Source organism: Manis pentadactyla, chromosome 7 (genome assembly GCF_030020395.1).
Source record: "Manis pentadactyla isolate mManPen7 chromosome 7, mManPen7.hap1, whole genome shotgun sequence".
NCBI classification, from domain to species: Eukaryota; Metazoa; Chordata; class Mammalia; order Pholidota; family Manidae; genus Manis; species Manis pentadactyla.
In genome coordinates, this window is record NC_080025.1 from 33,974,640 (window position 1) to 33,996,352 (window position 21,713).

Below are 21,713 nucleotides of genomic sequence, written 5' to 3' on the forward strand. Positions count from 1 at the left end.
TTTCAAAGCGCTTCCGCTGTCCGCAGAGCCGGTCAGCCCACGCCGCGGCCCTTACAGAGGCCTCCTGGGGCAGGGGGTCACTCCCTTTCCTTGCCGCCCAAGGAGCTCGGGGCTCTGTGAAATGTGAGCTGGACAGACAGCCTGAATCAATCACGTTTCTAGGGCCAAGGGAAGAGACGGTTTATCAGCCAATATCTGCTCAGGCTCCTAGGAGCTCCGCTGCAGCCTTGACGGTGCCCCACAATAAGGATCAAAACCAGTTTCTCACTGAAGGGTCCAGTGTTCGAGGCCTTCACTTCCCGGCTGAGGCAAACAAGGCTCAGCCAACCTGCCACCCAGAAGGAAGGCATTTGCTCCAGGGCCCTCGGCTGGCGGCGGGGGGCTGGCCTGACTGCTGAGCCCAGGCCCTGCGCCTGGACGGCAGCGCCATTTGATGGGATCTGATGGGAGTCCACAGAGTGCCCTGGTGGAGGTGAGCAGCAGGCTCTGCTTCCTACCGGCCCAGGGGCATTTTACTGGTGGTGGTAAGTGAACCCACAGAGCCCAGGGCCCCGACTGCTTCCTAAGATCCTTACGAGAACGCAGCTCACTGAGGAACCTCGGACAGACTGCTTTGTGCAGATGATTTCAGACTCTCCTTGGGCAGCAGAGAAAAGGAGGCCGTTCCTCCTTCTGCCCTCCAGAGGGGCTAACACAGCCACACCCACCGCCCGTAGAGGCTGCGCCCAGGGGCTCTGCACTCACCATGGAACCAGGGTGCTATGCTGTCCGAGCTTTGCTCGAAGCCCGCCCGCAGTGGCATCTGCTGCTCTTTAAACCACCGCACAATGTCCTCCTGGGCAGAGCTGGATGCCGTCCTTGTCACGCCTGGGTTTCTGGTATTTATGAAAGTTTTTCAAGTTAGATTTTTAAAAACAAAACCTTCAAAAATCAGATTAGATATATATATGTGTGTATATATATATGTGTGTGTGTGTGTTTATATGATTTTTGAAGGCTGTATATATTATATGTATAGGTGTGTGTATGTATTTATATGTATGCACATATATGTGCACACATGTATATGTGTGTGCATGCATGTGTGTGAATATGTGTGTGCATATGAACATATGCGTGTGTAATATATAACACATATATAGAAAGAGAAAGAAGGAGAGAGGGAGGGAGGGAGAAGGTGAGAACTACAGATATTTGAAGATCCAATCGCATGGGCTGAGCTAATGGGAAGCGGGACCCACACACTGCCGTCACACAACTTGTCAAGGGCAGAAAACAGGCACGAACATCAATCTGCCACCTGCCCTTCCACCTACAGAGCTAGTCAGGGGTACGAGCTACTGCTGTGTTAATACACAGATTTTAATTCATTTAATATGAATAAAAGCTCCATTAACTCCCAATTAAAATCAGGGAAAAAAAGCATTAAGAAGTGAAATACACCTCTGGCAGTGTTCTTCTGGAGAGCATGTTTCTGCAAACAATTCAAATGCAATAAAATGAACTTCTTTCCTAGCATTTAATCCTCGTATTTTCCCTTCTTCCTGTTTCCACTCACCTCCCTGACTTGCTTTTTTCTCTCCCATACTTTGAAGAGGTTTAGTTCTGCTGAAAGAGAGTCTCATAAATTTAAAGAAAAGAAAGAAGAGTGTTTGAAGATCGGTAAGAAAAAGATACAGCCGCAGAATCCTTTTGAAATGCATTCAGTAGCAGAACTTAAGTTCTGGGGTGTAAGTCTATTTCCATTATAGATGGTAATACTGAAATGTAATAAACATATTCCCAAGTCCCAAACTACAGCTTGCTCATTTTGAGCAGAATTCAATGTAAAAACAACAAGTTTGGACAAGCTACTGGAATGGCCTGTCATGTGAATTAACCGATGGCTCTTTATGCTTTTGATTGTAACATATACTACCAGGAGTTACAGGTGGCACATATGTCAGGTGTACTTACACACATGTACATATGTATATTCACATGCAGTTAGCACTTCGATGAAAACAGCCTCCAGTATTTGACTCTCCTGGGGGCAGACACCGCACATACATGGGATCACATGTACATTCTCTTACAAGCGTTCAAACTGGGTGCTTCTTCCCTTGGGAGATGAAGCAAAAACTCCAAGGACAACCAGTCTCTGTCCCCTCCTGGGTGGCTCCTGCTGACCTCGCTCATCACTGTTTAAAGCCGCAGCCCACCCAGTCAGGCTGCCTCACAAGGAGCACTTCATGCCCTAAGTCAGAAAAAATGAGCTCACTGAGCACAGTTTAAAACAAGAATTGCCCTTATTAAAGGCCACCTTCATTGCTGTCACTCACAGACGCTGTGTTCTAAAATACTGTGGGTGTGAGCCTGTTACATGTCACACCCGCACCAGGGCTGGAGTCTGCAGAGCAGGGTGGACGGGCAGGCGGCCCGGCCAGGATCTGCGGCCAACACCCCCTGGGCGAGCTGGAGCATGCTCAGGCCCCATGCAGGAGGCTCCCCCTTCGTGACTGGTCACAGAGCAGCGGGGACCCCGTTTCCTGATTGCCTGTCTCGTTTAGTCTTGTCCAAAGAGAAAACATCACTCCCCAGGCTGTCACTCTGTAGAACACGACCATTTAGTGCTGGGCCCCAAATCCCCAAATGGGAGCTTTTGGCTGAGTAAGCAGATAATCATAGTGGAGGAAAAGGTCCACCTTCGTGTTTCTTCTGAGGTCATAATCCCCATCAGGAAAAACCCTTGAAGATAACTTCTGGCTCTAAGCAAAGGGAGAGTTCTTGGTACAGAGAAGAATTTTTAGTTTTTATATCAGAAGGCAAAACTTTAGACAGTTCTGCTTCATTCAATTTTTTATTTCCCCTGAATATTTTAGTGTCCTTCTACCTGTCAGAACATAGAAAAAGTCATATAATATCAATAACCAGGAGAAAATCATTTTATAATCAGGTCACATAAGGGAGAAGGGGTTTCTGCTGTGACATCACTGTATTTTTCTTCAGGGATTTTTCAAAACAAATTTCTTGGCCTAATTCCTCCACTAGGAAGGAGGCAAGGCCACCACCATGACCCAGAGGAGGGTTCACCCGAAACTGGGACATCACCCGACTCTCCTGTGAGCCTAGCTCTGCGTCTCAGAATGAGAATCACCAAGGAACCTTTAGTCCTGAGCCATGAAAACGCAGCTCACTGACAACGTGGAAGTCAGCAAGCCCTCAGATGCCTCCTCTCATATTTTCTTGCCACCAAGAGTGCTGTTCCACACCGATGAGACCCCTGAGGGGTCCTCGTCTCCCCTCTCTGGCTCACCTGCTGCCTCTTGGTGGGGGTGAGCAATGGTTGGGAAGTTACAGAATTCAGTGTGCATCTGCTCTAAGTTACTGGGTACACTAATCATAGTAACTGCAGGTATTTTACAGATAAAGGGATGAGTGCCAGACCAGGTAGCTGAGAAGACAGGCTCAGAGGTGAGGTTGAATTCAATTACACCAGCAGCCACTTGGTCCCCCTCCATCATCAGCCCACTGCAGCCCGGTGCTCAAAGCCATGTGTGGCTTCTTACCTAACAGGCGTTCGAAGGTATCCCACTGGGTTTAGGAACTGAGGTTTGGGTGGAAGGGGGGGCCTTTTGGGTTTCTGTGGAACATCTGGGGAGCCTTGTGGTCCCTCGTTGCTTCTTCCCTTTTGGGCTGCTAAGGACAACCTCTTGTAGTCCTCCCGTGCTTGTTTGGCCAAGGAGCGCCTCTTCTCATCTGCTGCTTTGGATTTTCGCACTAGAAGAACAAAGGGGTTGGAGAAAGGCCCTCGTCAGCCCAGAGGGATGGTGAAGAATCAGCACGGCAGGTGGAGAACAGAGCAGGCGCTCAGCAGAGGTGTCACCTGCTGGTGGAAATGAGCCGTCACTACCAACCCTCCCACTCAGCCAGGCCCTGCACATTCACACTGCCCAGCCTTCACTGCAGACTTCCTCTGTCTGGGAGCTTGGGGCCTTCCTGAGGAGAGAAAAGGAAGAGGAGGGGGAGGGGACGAGGTAGAAAGGGAGAATCCCCTGCAGCTGGTAAGACCGAGTGAGGACTCACAGTCTAAGTGAGGATTCCAGTTGGCAGAGGGCCTCTGAATAGCAGGGAGCATCACATCTCTTACACACTCGAGTGCAGGCTGTCACGTACTCTGAGCCACTAGCCAAGACCAGCCTCATTAGGGGCTGCCCAGTGGCTCATGGCTGTGGACAGGAGAAGCGGCAGTGAGGCTCGCCGCGGGTAACACTCTGAGCCTCCTGTAGGGTGGACCAAGCATGACTGGCCAGCGGGACAAAAAATAAAGTGACTCTCACATAGAGACAATCCTAGAATGTGTAGTACACCTAAAAGTACCCAAAGCCTGCCTTTTAATAATGCTTTGTAAAATAGAAGGTTTATTGTTTTTGTTTCTATTTTAGCAACATAGTATTAAGACTCTAATGCAAGCTGTAAGAATAATTTTTACTGAGTGTATTTACATGTCAGGCTTTATTGGTCAAATCCTGTTAGAGTTGACTTCAAAGAGATGCCAGAAATATTCCATTACACCAGGATTTCACTGCATAGAAGTGACTGGATCTTGCAAATATTTTCATTTCACAAAAAAATGTTATTTTAATGGTGCTCATGGTAATGGAACCATAGGTAGTATTCCCAGCATCCTCCTGTTCTCTTCCTCATCTGCCTTGAGTTAAGGCTTCCTTCTCTGAGGCAGACAGAAGCCCTAATGGTCCCAAACCTGAACTCTAGTGCCCGCGAGCATGCCCGGCTCTGCCTTCCTCTGCACCAGCTCCCCAAGGAGGCCTCTCTCTGGCCCTGCTGGCTCAGAAAGGAGTCAGCCGAGCCACAGGCATGGGAGGGATGCTGACACATCCAGCCTGTTGTCACTGTGTTCTTCTGATTACAGCATTAGGATGTGCTCACTGTTGGAAATTTACAAAAATACAGCAAAACAAGAATTCAAATAATCTCGAAGCCCACCTTTCCAAGAACACTGATGTTCATGTGAGTAACCTGCTGGTTGTGCTCCTCCATATACTTAGACATTTTAAATTGGGGATATTTTTATACTATTTTATACTATTTTTCTTCTTCAAGCCACAAAGATACAAACATACTCCAAGGTCATTAAACACTTTTCCAGAACACGTTTTTTCATAGCCATAAACCATCATGATTTGGGTGGTACAAAGATGAATGGAGAACATTTCTATTCAACAAGTGGCTCATAAGTGTCTGAACAATAATTCAGTGTTAAAACATCTCTCAACAACTACTTTAAGTACTTCCTGGATTGATCATTTTATTAAGTGAACCAATTGGCTTAGAGATTCTGAGGTGTTGTGGACTCATAGATACTCACAAGACGCCTGCCACTCCGAATCTTCTTTCCAGCTCTTATAAATCTGCTTGGTTCTTTCCTCATCTATTTGTTTTATTTCTTCATCTTGTGTTTTCTTTATGGATTCTTTCTTCTGTTAAAAAAAAAACAGAAACAAAATACCAGTGAAGACTATGGTAGTCTTCCGTGTCTTCTGTGAGTGCGCTGGGAACCCCTGGTTCACATTCAAGTCCCCATTCGGTGTGTGGGGAAGGCCTGGAGCCATTGCTACCTGAAGCCAGATCTGCTGCTACATTGCTGAACAACCATGTGGCTGGTTACTATACCTCCTCTCTCAGGCTATTTTCCTCTAAGCAAAATTAGAAAATTTGTAACATTTCATAGGGTTATAGGAGGGTTAAATAATTTTTTCAAAGTACCCAGGACAGTATGTAACACATAGTAAGTACTCAATAAACATTCATTTTCCTTAGACATAGGTCTTATCAGCTTTAAACTGAACTCCCTGAAAAGTGTGTCAACTCTGTTCTGTGGCACCAGGATGCACACTGCAGTGCAGAGTGTCTGTCCCACGGAACAGCAGGCCGTTCCTAGAGCCCTTGAACCATGTGTCTGAAAATGTGGTACTTATACCTGATTTTAGGTGTCTCAAAAAGGAACACTTTTATGTTTAAAAAAAAGGGAATATTTTTACAAAGCATCCTCTCTGAGAAGGGAAACTATAACACGAGTCTTCCTTAAAAAGGGAAGTTTTTTTTATTGTGGTAAAATATATATAACATACAAATGACCCTTTTAACTTTTGAAAAATTGTGGTAGAATACACAACATAAAATTTTCCCATCTTACCATTTCAAGTGTACAGTTCAGTGGCATTAAGTACATTGAAGGAAACTAGTTTTTAACTGAAGATAAACTAACACCAAATTGCTTAGACCTAATATGTACTTTGTTTATCCAGGTGCACCCTTCTGAGTGCATATAAAAATACTGAATTTACAACTTGGTGAACTAAATAAAAGCCTCGATCACCTAAATAATGAAGCAAGCTGAGAGGGCCAGGGCAGACTGACCACTTTGTTCTCCATCACAAAAGCGACAGGTTTTTCCTTTTGTGTTTTCCTGTAGAAAGATAAAGACTTTCTTGGTGTTAAATTATTTAACCACAACTAAAATATAAACTTTGATGTTGTGAAACTTGTTTTCCTTCAACATGAAAAGTTATAAATCACAGAGTGGAAGGTGATAATTCATTAACTGTTCTTCACTTCAGATGTAACTAAACTTTTGTGTATTGATTGTTTTCCTTTTTTCCCCCATTCTTCTCCTGCCCAGACCTAAGCCCTCTTTATTTGCCAATATTATAAAAATGAAAGAACAACTTCCGGTGTTTGAAATGACTGTTAAAATTTGCCATCCCTTTATGAAGCTGTTTACAAAACCTGGAATTACATTAAAAGGGCTGCTAGCAACATCTAAGCTTAAACAGAAAGAAAAAAAAACCCTTCAAAGTGGATGAAGTTTTGTTCCTCCTCCCCATGCATATTTTTAAATGATTCAAACTTTAGATTAGAAAAAAATATGGTTACAACATTAAACTATGATCTTGCAGATACTGTTGTTTAGGAAAAGCATGAAGTCTACAAAGTCTACTGAAGGGAAAATACTAAATAAAGAATAATGTAGGTGGTACTTGGTTGGTAAGATGGGGCTGTCTGAAAGTGCTCTATTTAATGTCATATTCCTTTTCAATCTATAGTGTAATTATGTACAGGCTCAGTGGGAAAGGAGACAAAATTAATGGTTTCACAGGGTAACAGCAGAGGAGATGGCCCTGACCACTGTTTTTTTGCAGAGCAGCTAGAGAACCTAAGAGCTTGTCCAGTTTCTCTAAGAATTCCTCCAGAAAATGCACTTTTCAGTAAAATCTTTACAAGGTGATTGTTACTTTCTTTACTTAGAAAACTATCACTTCTTCTTTATAAGAGTTTTGCTGTAAGCATGCAGGTCCAGGAAGGGGAACTAGGAACCAAGCCAAGATCAAGGTGAAGGCCAGGGGGAAGGGCAGCCAAGCTGAGGCCGAACACGTCTAGACGCCGGGGGGCTGGGTGTGGAGAGTTGGTGCCAAACCATCTCCTATAGAAAGCCTCTCATCCTGCCCTGTAGGTGGAAACACTTGCCACCAGTTTTCTCATTAGACCCTCTCCACTGCCCCCAGAGTAGGAAGGCTCTGTTTTATTCCTTTTTGCAGAGCAGCTTGGTAAGCGATCCGCTCACTCACTCTGAGTCTGTAGGCTGGAGAAGGACAGAAGGCATGTGGCTCTGGGCATGCTCATGAGAGGTAGAAGACTGTGAGTCTGGCTGTCTCATGTCTGAAAATGTTTGAGAACCACTGATCTGGTCCACCCCCCTTATATTAGATACAAGAGACCTCGGGCCAGGTGAGACACTGCCCTGCCGCAGCCTCCAACCACCCTTCTTTCCATCTGAACTCACTCTCTAGATGATCTCATCTTTCATGATGGCTTGAAATAAGACCTAGTTACCAAACACCTAAAGAGGGTCTATGATTCCTGAGCCCTCCAACACTGACCTCCCCACCATTCTTTGACCACGTCAAGCCCTTGCTTTGGTGCCTTCGTGCTTGCGGTTCCCTCTGCGTGGAACATACTTTCGCTCAGCCATGCCCGCTGCTCCGTCCCTCATTCCCCAGGTCTCTACTCCTCAGAGCAGCCTTCGCCGGCCACCGCTATTAAAACCAACACACACGCTCCCGGCATCCCTCAGCTCCCTCGCCCTGCATTACTGTCCTCCACAGAGCTGTGACCACCTGACTGCACAGATGCACTGTGGTCTGTTGCCCCCAGCCAGAATGAGCTTTGTGGAGGCAGGGGTGATGTGTGTTTTGTTCACTGTGTCCCCAAAGCCTGTAACAGCGCCTGGCACCTGGGGGACACCCAACAAACGTGAGTCAGGTCAGCACGTGGTCCTTCGTCTTTCTCGGCCATCCTCATTTAAAATGATCTGATGCAATCTGGGCAGTGTTACTGAGGATCTTCAGATACTCTACTGCTGCCATTTAGAAGCAGGGATGTATTCTACAAGCAGTGTGCACACCAAGAACTCATATGCTGTCTTGAAACCTCCAGGGGAGCTATGCAGTTCATGCATGGCCACAGAACGCAGCTGGGGGCTTGCCTCCACCACGGCCCCCATCTCAGGCCAGTGGTCACTCAGGACCTTCTCCTTACAGCTTCCTATCTCACCTCACTTCTTCCGACTTTGTGCAGGTCAAATCCTACCATGGCTTCCTAGTGCCAGTCTGTACTCATTTATTGTGAGCAACATATGATATGATAACAATGTAGCAGGATGAAGGATGCAGGCACCACCCATAGGGGAATCTATGGATGGAAATGAGAGAAATCCTAGTGCCCTGGCTCCTCGCATAGGGGACATGGATGGCATAGGAGGCTGCTCATCGTAAAGGGACAGGCTCTCAGGAACAAGAACACATCAGGAACTTAATCTGAATTCACTCTTTCTGCCAAATTGAATGCTTCATCCTGCAGCCCAGGTTAGCATCAGTTTTAGATGTTCAGAGAGGATCTTAGCAGATATAGCTTGGCATCTGTTTATCTGTTTACCAAGACTCTTCCAACTCCAGATAAACAGGTAAAGGTGAGTAGCTAGGTTCACAGCTTTTAAAGACAGATTCCACGTCTGCTGCTTACTTTCACGTTTGCATGAGACTCATACACCAATTTTGGAAACATTAGTGGAAATGGCTATGCATTTAGCCCCTGAAGACAGAATGTAACTCTTTTACCTGGTGAAATCCATATGCCTTCATACGATTGATAGAATCTGCCAACATTCGTTGAATATTTCTTGAGGAACTGGAGGGTGACTAAAAATTAAATGAAACACATTTTTATACTGTGTAGAGCTGCAATGCAATTTTAGAGAATAATCTCCTAATGCTTCCCTCATTTCAATGTTCCCTGTACTGCCCCCTCGGGCACAGTGGGGCCGACCCCTGTTTCCCACCAGCACCTGAGCTCCTGAGCCAGCTGACTGAGGCAGCAGGTATGCGAGCCAACCCATGGAGGGCTTGGAAAGGAATTCCTGCCCAACACCCAGGAGCTGGTGGTTTGCACACGACAAGTGGGTTTGAGTGTCTTGCTCCCAGCTGGTCCCAAAGCCCCTGGGGTGACTTCTAGGCATCAATGTTAAACCTTAACTTAAATTCTCTTCTTCCTTCCTGAATCCCTGCTCTGCCCTATCCTGTTTAAGGTTAGACCAAAGAAATGCTTTGACTCTGCCATTTGACTACTATGCCCCAGTCTAGGCCTGGAGGCATGCCTGCAGTGCCAGCTTGCTGCCCGGGAGCCCTGCCCACTTTCCCTGCCTGATTACATGCTTGCCCCATCACATCACCCCCCTTATCCAGCCCAGCGTGAGTTTCTGCTTCTAGAAGGATTTCCAGGAGGCGACTCCTGCCAGTGGGGTTCCCACACCCACTGCCTGGATTCCCTGGTCAATCTGGCCTGCCATGAGCCAAGCCCTCTGGCATTGTGACTGAGCTGGCATACCATGCCAGTGACCTTTAAGACCAGGTCAGCTACACAGGACCCCACCACCCTGTCCCTGGCCTGAGTGCAGAGTCCAGGCCAAGTCCAGGTATGGGAACTACATGCCCTGAGAGCCCCATGCAGCCATCCACAACCCACATTATCATGACTTATGTGCCTCATGTCTGAAGATGTGTGTCTGAATGTTGGCATAGAACAGAAACTGTCAGCAAATTGTCGGCAAAAGGTTGGTATCAGCATTCAGTGTGGTGCACGGAGGGTACTTCAGGGCCATCACCATACCATGTAACAAACCAGTATGGGCACCTCAACGTGCCTTCTTCACAGTCACTGGGTGTGCGGCTGTCCAGCCATGCTGCATTCCCCTCAGTGCTAGCAGTCAGGTGTGCTCATGGGAAAGAGTTCCCTCCAGTGTAAGGCAGGTGATGACGGCAGTTGCCCCTTCTATACAGGCCCTGCAAACCTCCTTCTCCACACCTCTAGGCCTCTGCCCCCTTCCTCTGGGCCGAGATGGTGATGGCAGTCATGCTACTAGTCAACAAGGCAGAGCCACCAAGAGCCCAAGTCCCTGAGTGTCTGTGTGGACCCGAGCCTTTCTGATCCAGAGCACCCATCCTGGATGGTGTAAGGGGGAATGATGAGCTTCTGTTGGGTGTTGACCACTGCCTGTTTGGTCTATTTGTTACAAAAGTTTAGTCTTTCTTAGGTGATAAACTGGCCACAACAATTGCTAGTGGCTCATGTCAAGCTGTCCGCTGAGCTCTTTTACTAATTAGGGGGAATGCAATTAATGCTAATTCCACTAATGGCTGCAAGTCACCGGAGGCCTGTGATGACCAGGCCCTATGTCAGTGACTCAGTATTATTCTGACTCCTCACAACATCTATGATGGATGGGCAACATGATACCCAATTTTCAGATGAAGAAACTGAATCTCAGTGGAGTTGTATAGCTTCCTGGGGTCACACACCTGGCTTGTGCCAGAGTTTATGCTTTTTCCACTATGTCAACATTGTGATGACAAGAAAATAAGTCATCAGTCAGAATATTTCTTATGCTTATTACTTGGCAGAATAATGAATCCTGTAGGTTTCACAACCTTATTTTAATATTATAAAAGTATGCACAGCTGCTCTGCGTCTAAAATAGAATGGTAGAGTAAGCAGTTCTCCTACTTATGAACAGGTTAGAACTGTTCCAACAGCTGCTGGGTAAGTCTGTCTGTTCAAAAGTTCACGATGACTTTGAAGGGCCTGGTGTGCAGTCTCTGACTACATTTCCATCATAAGGAAGGTGAGCTTTAAGAACAGGCTCACTCACCTTTTCCTCAGTGATATAAGATCTCAGAGGCATCATTTTGCCAAAAGGATCAGTTTCCTCTATGTTGAAGATTAGGAGGCAGGTAACCACCTCCCTTCCTCCTCAAGTACTAGAGATAATGTCCCAACCACGTTAGCTGTACTCCCAGCCTGTCCGCTTGTTTGTCTCAGACAGACCTGGACCTGTGCAACTGGCAGAGCTTTGGACCATGGTTTAGTCAGCAGCATCTCCACCAAGCTTGGCCTGTAAGCTTCTGAACAAAAATTCTTAGCTGTTTCTTGAATTAGCATCAGGCTAACAGGCATTTGACACTGCTCTTTTAGCCCATAGATACTCCACTTTGTCAAACATTTTCCCCCATCACTTGCCAATCACTGCCTCTGCACGGGGACAACACTTTAAACATATTGTGTGGGTTATTCTTTGTCCCTTAGAGTTGTTCTGTTCATTGAACTGTTCATCTCATGCACACTTACAACACTGTTTTCTCACCACTTACTTTTTTAATCTTACTTTTTGCCTATCATCCTCATGTGCCTCTTTTTATCAGCACTTTCAACATGGTCAATGTTCTAGCACTTGTCAGATATGTTGAGATTATCAATTTTCTTAAAATAATTAAAAACTAAGCACAGGCACATGAGTCAGACAATGACGTGGAAATGATGCCTGGGACCAAAAGGACCGCTGTGACTGCCCGCGCCATCTACTGGTGATATCCAGAATTGCAGCCTTTCTTTGCTGTTCTGGGTTTTGTTTTCAGTATAACGAAGTTCAAAGGTGGTTCCTGAATAGAAGAGTTTCAGCATTAACAATTGATTAGTTTAACAACAAACCCAGAGGTCAATATTTTTACTCAAATACTTCTGTATGTTAAAACATACTGTAAATTCTAAAACTATTCATATGTACCAAGAACATTTATAAAAATTCTAATTTTCTTTTTTAAAAAAATCCTTAATTTTTCAAGGTAAACCAAGACTGCCATTCTTCTGGAGTGCTAAAATAATATGAAGAATGTAATCAAGGCTTGTGTAGAGCAAGTTCATGCAGATACACTTGCATGTTCTGCAAATCCACAAAATACACCAAGCACAGTGTGACAGACTGAAAACAGTGTGGTCCAAAAGGACTTCCTTTACTAAAAAAACAACCAGATTAGTGTCTCCAAAGTGAGGGTTTATGACGCCAATACCCAGGAGAGACAACCTCAGGAATACATTCCTGGCGGGAAGATGAAGAGGCTTCCTGGAGAGGGTAATGCCCTACCTGACACTTCTATGGCCCCGTTCCAGGAAATAGACTCTTGGCCACTCCCATTGGTAACACAAGAGATAGAGAAAGTACCCAACTGCCTGCATAATTTTTGCTTACAAAGCACTTTCAAGTCCAAGATATCACTGATCTTCATATCAACCCTCAAATGGTGCCAAAGCATGTACTCTCCCTTTACCGTGCTTCATATTTGCTTTATTTAAAAATAAAAACTGCTATAGAATATTTATGCAAAAGCTCCAAAAAATAAAGAGGAAACTTGAAAGCCAAAGGCATGAGAAGCTAGTGGACCTCCTGCAGACACCGAGTCAGAATGGGCCTTTCTGGGTCAGAGCAGCCCCTCCCTGACCTGGAGCAGAGCCGCGTGCACTGGCCAAAGGACAGTGTACCTATGCGTGTATGTATAAACTTGGAAATAGGGCGATTCAAATCTGCATAAGCAGCTGGGTTATCAAAAGATGCGGCTAGCAGCATCCATGCTACATGGTCACAGACTGCCCTTCCCTCAGAGACCTGTGCCAGGTGGGGATCATTCTAAGGACAATCACTTTCAAAACTCTGAAAAATAGCTCATTCTGGCTTCTAACTTAATATTCACTTTGTTTAAAAGTAGCGCTATGTGATCAAATGCCAAGCACCTTTAATTGTAAATAAACCGGAAGTCCCAATAAACAGAACATATTCAGCACTCAGTTTTTATGGTGAAGATGAAAATGGTGAACTAATGAGCTAAAATCAAGAGATTTTTAAAAAACAAAATACTAGGTTAAGTATTACTCACCCTGTTCTTAACATTTATGTCTGTGGTATTTCCTAGTAGACTGATGGTTGGAATAATAACTTTCATAAGGGCAAAGACCATGTCAGCTCAATTTCACTGACATCTGGAGCCTCAGCAAACAGAACAGTGACTGGCATTGAGTAGGACCTCAATGAATTTGGTGAATGAACAAACTTGCTCTAAATTCATGAAACACTTTCTCAACCACTCAAAAGATATTCAGTCTAGTTTTAATATTAATCAGAATAGACTGGATTCAACTTCACAGGAAATCAATGGCCTGTAACTCACCCATCTTGCTAACCAGCTTGTTGGAATACTCAGAGCATCCTATTCCAGCCTTTTTAAATAAAAAGGGAATTTCCAAATGATGACTATAATATTAAGCTTTTGAGCATACTGGGATCTAGTGTTCACTTTCTAAATAGTGAGAGAGGCGGAAAATTGAACTGTGCTTTGATAAAGCTAACGAAGAATAATTACAGAGGGGGTGGAGATATTTTCCCAAGGCCAACTAGACTAACGAGATGAAAAATGGGCCAGTCAATGTTACTGCTGACAATATGGTGCATGATCCCCGTGGGATGATTTTACTGAATTAGGACAGTAGAGACCATAGGAAATCTTTTCTCCATTTCCCTAACACTGTTCCTGGTGAACTCCACACACAGAACATCTGGGTAGGCTGACTTAAAAGTACTGCACACTGTACCATGCTGTGCCATTTAATGGCACCTCTTTAAATAATGCATCATCTTTAGTGTCTGAGTTCATTTTGTGTGGATCAGAGCACTGCACTGTCACACAGGGGGAGCGTGTGTCCACTCCCACCACACCTCTCCCTGGTAACCCTTCAAAACAAGCTGCAGACAGCAGCACTGGGCGTAACAGCCTCAGAGAACACAGGAAGGCAGAACTGGTAAAGCATTTCACGTGTGGGAGAGCTTCAAAGGCCGCGCTTACTCTCACCAGGGAAAAACCTGATGTATGAGCCAAGAAAGAGAAAAAGAAGATAAGCCAGGGAAATAAAATAATTATTAAACATAAAGTATAAGCATGATGTAATAAGGGATTGTTAAGACAATAGGCAAGGACTCTTAAAAACATGATTGATTTGGGAAGTCTTCATGAACTGAAAATAGGAACCTAATTATAAATAATGATAGGAAGTAATATTTCTGCCATACAAAAACACTTTTAAGTACATTATTTCATTTGATTCTCATATCCTACCCAGTGATATGTAGCTATTATAATAGGCATTTTTTAGATAAGGGGACTAAGCCCCAGAGCGGTTAAATGACCACTCTCAGTGGTCCACAGGACCCACATCTCCTGGCTCAGGATTCCATATTTTTCTTGCTGGCACACTACTTCTAGTAAGTTGGATAAGTAAATTCTTGCAAGCACCACTTGCAATCATGCAAAATAGAATTGTTACCAACTTCATAGCTACAACTCTCAAGACTAGAAATGTTTTCTCTTTCGTAATTTACTTTATAGTAAGCTTTTTATATGACATACTGCTTTTTAAAACACAACAGCTTACATGACTTTCAAGGCCCTAGGATTTTGCGGTTATATCTTATGTAAAATTTTACATTACCAATTAGCATGAAATTCTATTACCATTATATGGAAACTGCTTGGATAATTGTGTAACTGCTTATGGCTCTACTCCTGAATTAATAAAATAAGCACAATTAATTCCTTGTCTGTTTCTGCCTGGTATGCCAATATTTTCTCTCACAAAAAATAACTGAGATGCTTCTGCACATATATGAGAAGGGAATACACATGAAGGGGAACAGTTACTGGTTTGGGATTAGCCCTTTTTTCTCTTCACAACCAACTCAATCCTTAAAATTCTAGTCTGCATTTCAAGAATACATTTTCCCATCTCACCTTTGGTGCTTCAGCCAAGGAGTTGAGCTCTTATGCTGCTGCTCGCCCTTCACAGAGAAACCAAACCCCAAGAGACCCTTCGTTCTGGATGCTATACAGTGGCACCCAGACATGAATAAGGGGCCAAAATACAATCCAACATATTCTTTTCTGTCTTTCAAAGAAGTGGTCTGATCTAAGTGTCCTGTTCCTGTATTTCTCCTTTATAACGGCAAACAACTCCAGCCTGGTTTGAGAGACCTGCTGTTTCTGAGTAGACGGCAGGCTTAACTCTGGTTTGGGAGGGGTGTACGGATAGGAGAATGCCCAGTGGAAGTCTTCCGTTATGCCTGAAAATCATCTTAGAGGTTGCTCCTGCCCTGCTGTCTAGTACTGGGAACATGATGCTATGAGTAACACTTAAAATTATAACTGAAAACCACATGATTTCAGTGTCAAGTTTATAGTGAAAATGTACACTTAGCAGTGTGTCAGTTATAGTGAAATGGCAGATTTAAATGCAGGTATCAGAGCCTTGGAGCAGTGTGGGACACGTATGTGTGTGTATGTTGTGTGTGCATACACTTGTGCTTGTGTACACAGCAGGTGTGGAGAGGCAGGAGATCTCATCTCTAACTTCGTTTGTTTAAACAAGATATGAAGGGGCAAAATCTTGCTCGGGGCTTTTTAAGCTGCTAGCCTCAAGGTCTTTTTTTTTTTAATGCTTTGAATCCCAGATGTTTGTGTTCTAAATTTTTTAATCTCCTGTTTTGCAGTGTGGTCCACTCTGAAGGCCATTTCTATAAAAATAACCAGTAATTCTCTGAAGATAAAACCTAAAAGTGAGAAGATATAGTCTTACTCAAGGTCCCCTTTGGGGCAAGGACAGTCAGCCTGCTGATTATAAGGAGTCACCAGCCTACAAATTACAGATACGCAGAGAACCGCCAAGGGGCTGACCCCGCAGTAGCAAATTCTGCCATTGCCCCAGCCCCTCAGCACTGTGCTGTTCTCTCCCTGCAGGTGCTCCTGCAGGCTGGGGGAGACTGAACACATTCAGGGGGTCCCCACTGGTCCGCACTCAGTTGTGGGGCCTTCCCAGCTCCTGCCAGACCGCCCGCAGGGGGTGAATGCCCCGCCGCGCATCACCTGTCATTCGCTCTGGCTCCGCGGGCTCCCCACCAGCCCTGGCTGTGCCAGGAGCAGCATCTGCTTCCTGACCTGCGCGTCCCAGCCAGGTACTGGGGGGCAGCCAAATGCTATTTACCATCACCGGCAGCTCAGTGACGGGGGCCAGTACACTGAGCGTTTGCTCTGGTCCACTGAGAACGGCGACACTCTCACTACAGCAGCGTTTCGGAGTTTCCCAAGCACTATCCCACTGCCAAAAATGAGGACTGATGTTTGCAGAAGCCCCAGCCCTTCAGAATAAAGACCTTACACTCGGCTCTCACGGAGGCTTCAGTCAGCCTCCTCTCAGGTCACACAAACCACGGGGATGCCGCTGCCTCTACCTTTTCACCTGACAGATGGAAGGGACTGAGGCCAGGCTCGTGCTAGGAACAGCATCCTATAATTGAAGGACTCAGGGGACAATTCTTGCTGCTTCTATCAGAGGATGTTGGGCAAGCATCCTGTTTTTAAGCCTTCTCAGCTTCCTTTGTAACAAACAACATTGCTCACTGAGACATTATTTTATAGAGGGGATGATTCCTAAAAAGACCCCAATCACAGAGCTGCCGAGGGTCCTAGAGGCCCTCTACTGTATCAGCAGTATGGTTTCAGGTGTCTGGTATCAATTGGCAGTCTGACTTTTGGCTACCTATTTGTTAGAATGAAAATTTTAAATCCACATAAATATGTTCTTAAAAAATATTTTGTAAAAATTATGTTGAGTGTGTGGAAAGGTGCTCTGAGACTGGACCCCCTGCTCCTATTTTCTAAACCTGGGCCAGGAATCAAATTACTTTTCTCCAAGTCCCCAGACTTGCTTCCTGGACTATTTCTCACCCTTGGTACGGGGGCAAATATTTCATTGTTCTAGAAGAGATCTCCTTGGATCAAAGCCATCTGCCAATGGAGATACAAAATGCTGTTACCTTGGTATAAAATAATCCAGGTGCAAACATGTGGACTGAGCTGTTAAGCTCTGTTTCCACAGAGGGAAGAGAATGGCCCTCTACATCTTGTACGTGTAAGGAGTTTAGCTATTTCCCAGGTGGACCAAGAAACAGTTTTGAGTCTAGGGCTGGAGAAACTCAAGATAGGCTTGCCATTTGACTAAGGAAGACGTGATTTGTATTTTATTTCCAGAAATGAAACTGAGTTAACCTCAGCCCTGTGCTACTGGACCTGGACCTCACACGTCTGCCTACCTTCTGCTTGTATGGAGAGTCCAGACCTCATGCTGTGGCTTTTCACTGTAACCTCCTTCACAGTTGTAGATGTGAGAACAGTGTTCTACTTCAGCTCATGTGGGCACGGGTGTTGTTTAGGATAACAACAGCTTAGAGCTGGAAGAAAACATAGGAGGCATCATCTCAGCAAACGAATTCCGACCCTACAGCTAACTCCTATGGCCAACGGTCGGAATAAGCACGGAAGCGATTCCTTCCCCAAGCTTCCAGGCAGGAATCTGTCTCAGCCACCACCTTGAGGTCTGTCTTGTGAGACCCAAAAACAGAGGGCCCAGGCAAGGCATGTGCCATCCTAAGTTTCTGTGAGATAACAAACAGGTGTTATTTTAGGCCATTAAGTTTCAAGTTAATTTGCTTTGGCAGCAATAGAAAGTGAATACATGAGATGAGCCTGATTCCTCTTCCTGTGGCCTCCCAGTACCTTCACAAACATGCCTTCCCTGCATGCCAGCCAAAGCCCTTTATCCAGTCAGGCTGCTCTTCTCCCTGCGTCCTCACGTGGGAAGCTTCTCACATTACCACCACGCCTGCTGACTCCTCTTCCCCAGGCCTCAGGCCTCCCCCTTTCCCCACCTGCCGCAAACCAGCGAGGAGGCTGCTCCCCACCCAGAGCGTGATTATGCCTGGCCTTCCTCGGTGCTTTCTAAACGCTTATCTTCTATCCCAACTCCTGAACGACAAAGACCTTGCCGCGGGCCTCCCAGGTGGCTCCACCACCTACCACTGCATGTGTGGGACACCTGACAAATCTTTGCTCAAGAAGGATTCAAGCCGCCCAGCCTGACCCTGCAAGATGCTGGCCCATGCAGCCCGTGCACAGGACACTCACATGGAGGAGGCATGGCTTAAAGTATTTTTAGTAAAAAAAAAGCCCTCGGGTTTGTACTGGGATTTGCACTTTTCCAAGCATTCCTCATGTTATCTCGTGTAATTTTTAGAAAAAGCCTTGAGATGAGCAAGGCAGGCTTTGTAATTCCCAGCTTTTATAGATGAGAAAAATGAAGGCTCCGAAGGGGCCTGGGATTCACCCGGCTCGCCCACGTGATAAACCCTGCCGCCCAGGCTCAGGCTGACCCAGCCGGGCAGCGAGGCCATGCTGCCCACCTGAGAAGCAGCTGCGGGGGAAGCGCGGGGAGTGGCGGCGGGCTGCGGGAGGCGCGGCTGTGGACCACACCGTCCCCAGGCTGAGGCGGCGAGAGTCCGTCGTGTCTGTTTCTCCTCTGCTTCCTCACTTCTCCGTGTTTTCTTACAGGAAAAGCTCTTTTGTTTAAAGTTAAGGCGAACAACATCTAGGTCTAAAGCACTTCTGCTTTAGCGAAAAGAAAAGCAAAATGTCTAATGGCGGTGTTGCGATCATTAAGACACAGAGGGGCCTTCCCCAGCCGCGCCTCTGACTCCAGTTTGCACAAACCATTGCCTGTAATGCCTCCACTGGGTGTGAACACGACCCTGTTCCACATTTCGGTTGCTGTGAGGATGGAGAGAAACAGTGACTGAGTATTATGACAGCTGTGCAGGGTGACATGTATTTAAAATGTGGAATTCCTCACCAGACCACCACCATCCCAGTGACCAGCACTACGGCAAACCTGCCTACTTCACCGAGGGGCACCTAGTTCTTAGGATGTAGTGTTCTCTTCCTCTGAAGCTGGCTTGGTGTTCTGTGAACCTGATTTCTTCTTATTCAAAATATTAGTGGGTAAAGGAGGATAATGAGGGGGTAACCATGGGATTTTCCCTAAGTGCTGCTCAAGGTAGTAATGATAGAAACAGGGCCCAAAGGGGTCCCTGATTACATTTGCCCCAGACTTTTTAAAGATAATCCACACAGATCTGAAAAACCCTGGCTGATGGAGGTGCAGAAATCCAATCTTATCTTCGCCTCAGTATAAAGGGGTTACTGCTAACTAGAAACACTACTTCCTGTGACTGACTGACTCTCACGCAGGAGCTTCTCCAGTGTCTGGCAAATACTGAATGCACATTAATATGTGGGTTGAGTTTGACTTTCAGCTGCTCTCCATGGCCCTTCAGAGATTTTAGACCAGACCAGCAAGAAGAGTATTTTCAGATTCAGGCATGAAGAGCCTCACTTGAACATGGGGCACATTTTCCGGTGATGATCTGTCATGTAGAAGTTTATATAAAATCCAACAAGACCATTTTACTTTAGTAAATCTATAGCTGATTTTCCTTGAATATCGTTTATAATTCTGGAAGATGGATTGCTCTTAAAATCCTTCCTTGGACATTCAGATCAGCATTGTAATCACTGACTTTGTAACAACCGCTTGGAGATCTTTCTATCACATATTTTAGCTCTTGCATAGATAATTACATCTTAAAGACATGGCAGCATCCTTCTAGACAGTATAGCTGAAATGAATGAGGGCTGGAATGTGGAAACAGTTACGGCGCACACCTGGGCTGCATTTTGCAAACATGTCCTGGGTTCCGCCTGGGGCTCTCGACCCAATTTCTCACCAGGGCTCTTGTCTGAAGGAGCAGATCTAGGGAAGGTGATGAACTCTGATGTATATACATCAAGCTTATGACGAGAGTGGGAATTAAGGTAGATACACAAAACAGGACATTCTGTGATTTGGGGGCAAATCACTTCATCTCTCTGAGAATTAGTTTCTTCATCTGGACAAAAGAGAAAATATTTGCACCGTACCTTCACAGGAGTACTGTGCAACGAAGTGACCACATGAGAAAAGGTGTGTGGGCTCTAAGTCACATTGTACGTCCATATTATTATGTATGAAATCAGTGTGTTTCTATCATTACCACCTTGAGCAGCACGGGAAATCCTTGATGGCTCTAGACTCATCTCCTTTAAAACTGGCTCTTCCCTTAGATGGCCCTGTTTATGCCAATGACACTCCCAAGCTTAGAAAGCTGGGTTGTGCTAGAAATACAGAGCTCCTCTACCCGCTTTGATTCATGAATGATCGGCTTCTCTCAAAATATAAACCTGACCAGATCAACCCCTTGCTCAAAAATCCCAGTCGCATGTTCTCCTCCTGCTCTTCTGCACCCCAGCCACAGCCTCTGCCCACACGGTCCCTTTGTTGGGACCACCCGCCTCAGCCTTCCTGTTGTCATCACCAGCTCCAAGTTCTCTGCAAAAACCCCTGCACGCCCTGGGATTGCTCAGGGTCTAGGGGAAGGTGTGCACAGGACAGGCCCCTTTCCCTAGAGCACTTCCTCTCCTTTTGGGAAGTCTCTCCCTGCTTCCTGGACTACAGAGTTCATGACAGCAGTGAGCCTGTTGTAACTCCTGCACTGTGATCTCAGTGCCTGGCACAGAGAGGCTGCTTTCTGAATGAATGAGTAAATCAGTCAGTCTTGGGATCTGCTCCTCACTGTCAGTCTATCTATCAATCAAAGACCCTTGAGCTCGCCCTCTCTCTCTCTCTCTCTCTCTCTCTCTCTCTCTCTATATATATATATATATATATATATATATATATACATACATATTTTTTAAGACAGTGAAAGTATTTCCTTTAACGCAGGGGAAGATGAAAAGTGGGAATGTGAGAAACTCTCCCCTACTTTTCCCTGTTCCTTGCACCTGAATGTTGCCTTATCCCCTGCCGCAATCTCTCTTCATTTGATGGTTTAGCAAGTATCTAAGGAATGGAAGAGTGCCACCCTCCCTATAATATTTGTGATATAGTAAAAGAATAATAACCATGGGATCTAGTATAACTTCTATTTTAATCTTTTGTCCTATTTCTGAAATTCCTTTTCTAGGAAAGCATTGTGATTCAAGCCAAGGAAGAGCACCCCCACTTAATGCTCTTGAAGGTGGTGCTCCATTGCTGCCCTTGTGGCTCCTCATTTTAGGGGTGCTGGAAAGGGAGCTAGCTGTTCGGAGGCAACATGGTCAGGCCTGGGGAAGCAGGGGCGCTTCACTGCAGATGTGAAGACAGTGCCCAGGGCTGGCCCAGGAACATAAATCAATCTTGGAATTTCGGACTCCCAAAGCTTTCTGCCTCTTATTTGTAGCCTTTAAGAAGCTTCTTCACCCTTCTATTAAACTAGGACAGCAACTGAGCAGTGACCTAGGAGTCCTGCAGGCCGA

General features: G+C 45.5%; 1 protein-coding gene across 4 annotated transcripts in view; it reads right to left on the minus strand.

Annotated features, from left to right (window-relative positions):
• SH2D4A (SH2 domain containing 4A) overlaps nucleotides 1–21,713 on the minus strand; it is a 54,715-nt gene that overhangs the window by 15,662 nt on the left and 17,340 nt on the right. For 3 of the 4 annotated variants that reach the window (XM_036896294.2, XM_036896295.2, XM_057505251.1), the window contains exons 5-8: nucleotides 9,177–9,257; nucleotides 5,369–5,480; nucleotides 3,549–3,759; nucleotides 745–875 (exon numbers count right to left, since the gene is read on the minus strand). In XM_036896294.2, the coding sequence (XP_036752189.2) occupies nucleotides 745–875; nucleotides 3,549–3,759; nucleotides 5,369–5,480; nucleotides 9,177–9,257 (535 nt within the window). The remainder of the gene's footprint in view (nucleotides 1–744; nucleotides 876–3,548; nucleotides 3,760–5,368; nucleotides 5,481–9,176; nucleotides 9,258–21,713) is intronic. The other variant, XM_036896296.2, reaches the window with a different exon arrangement.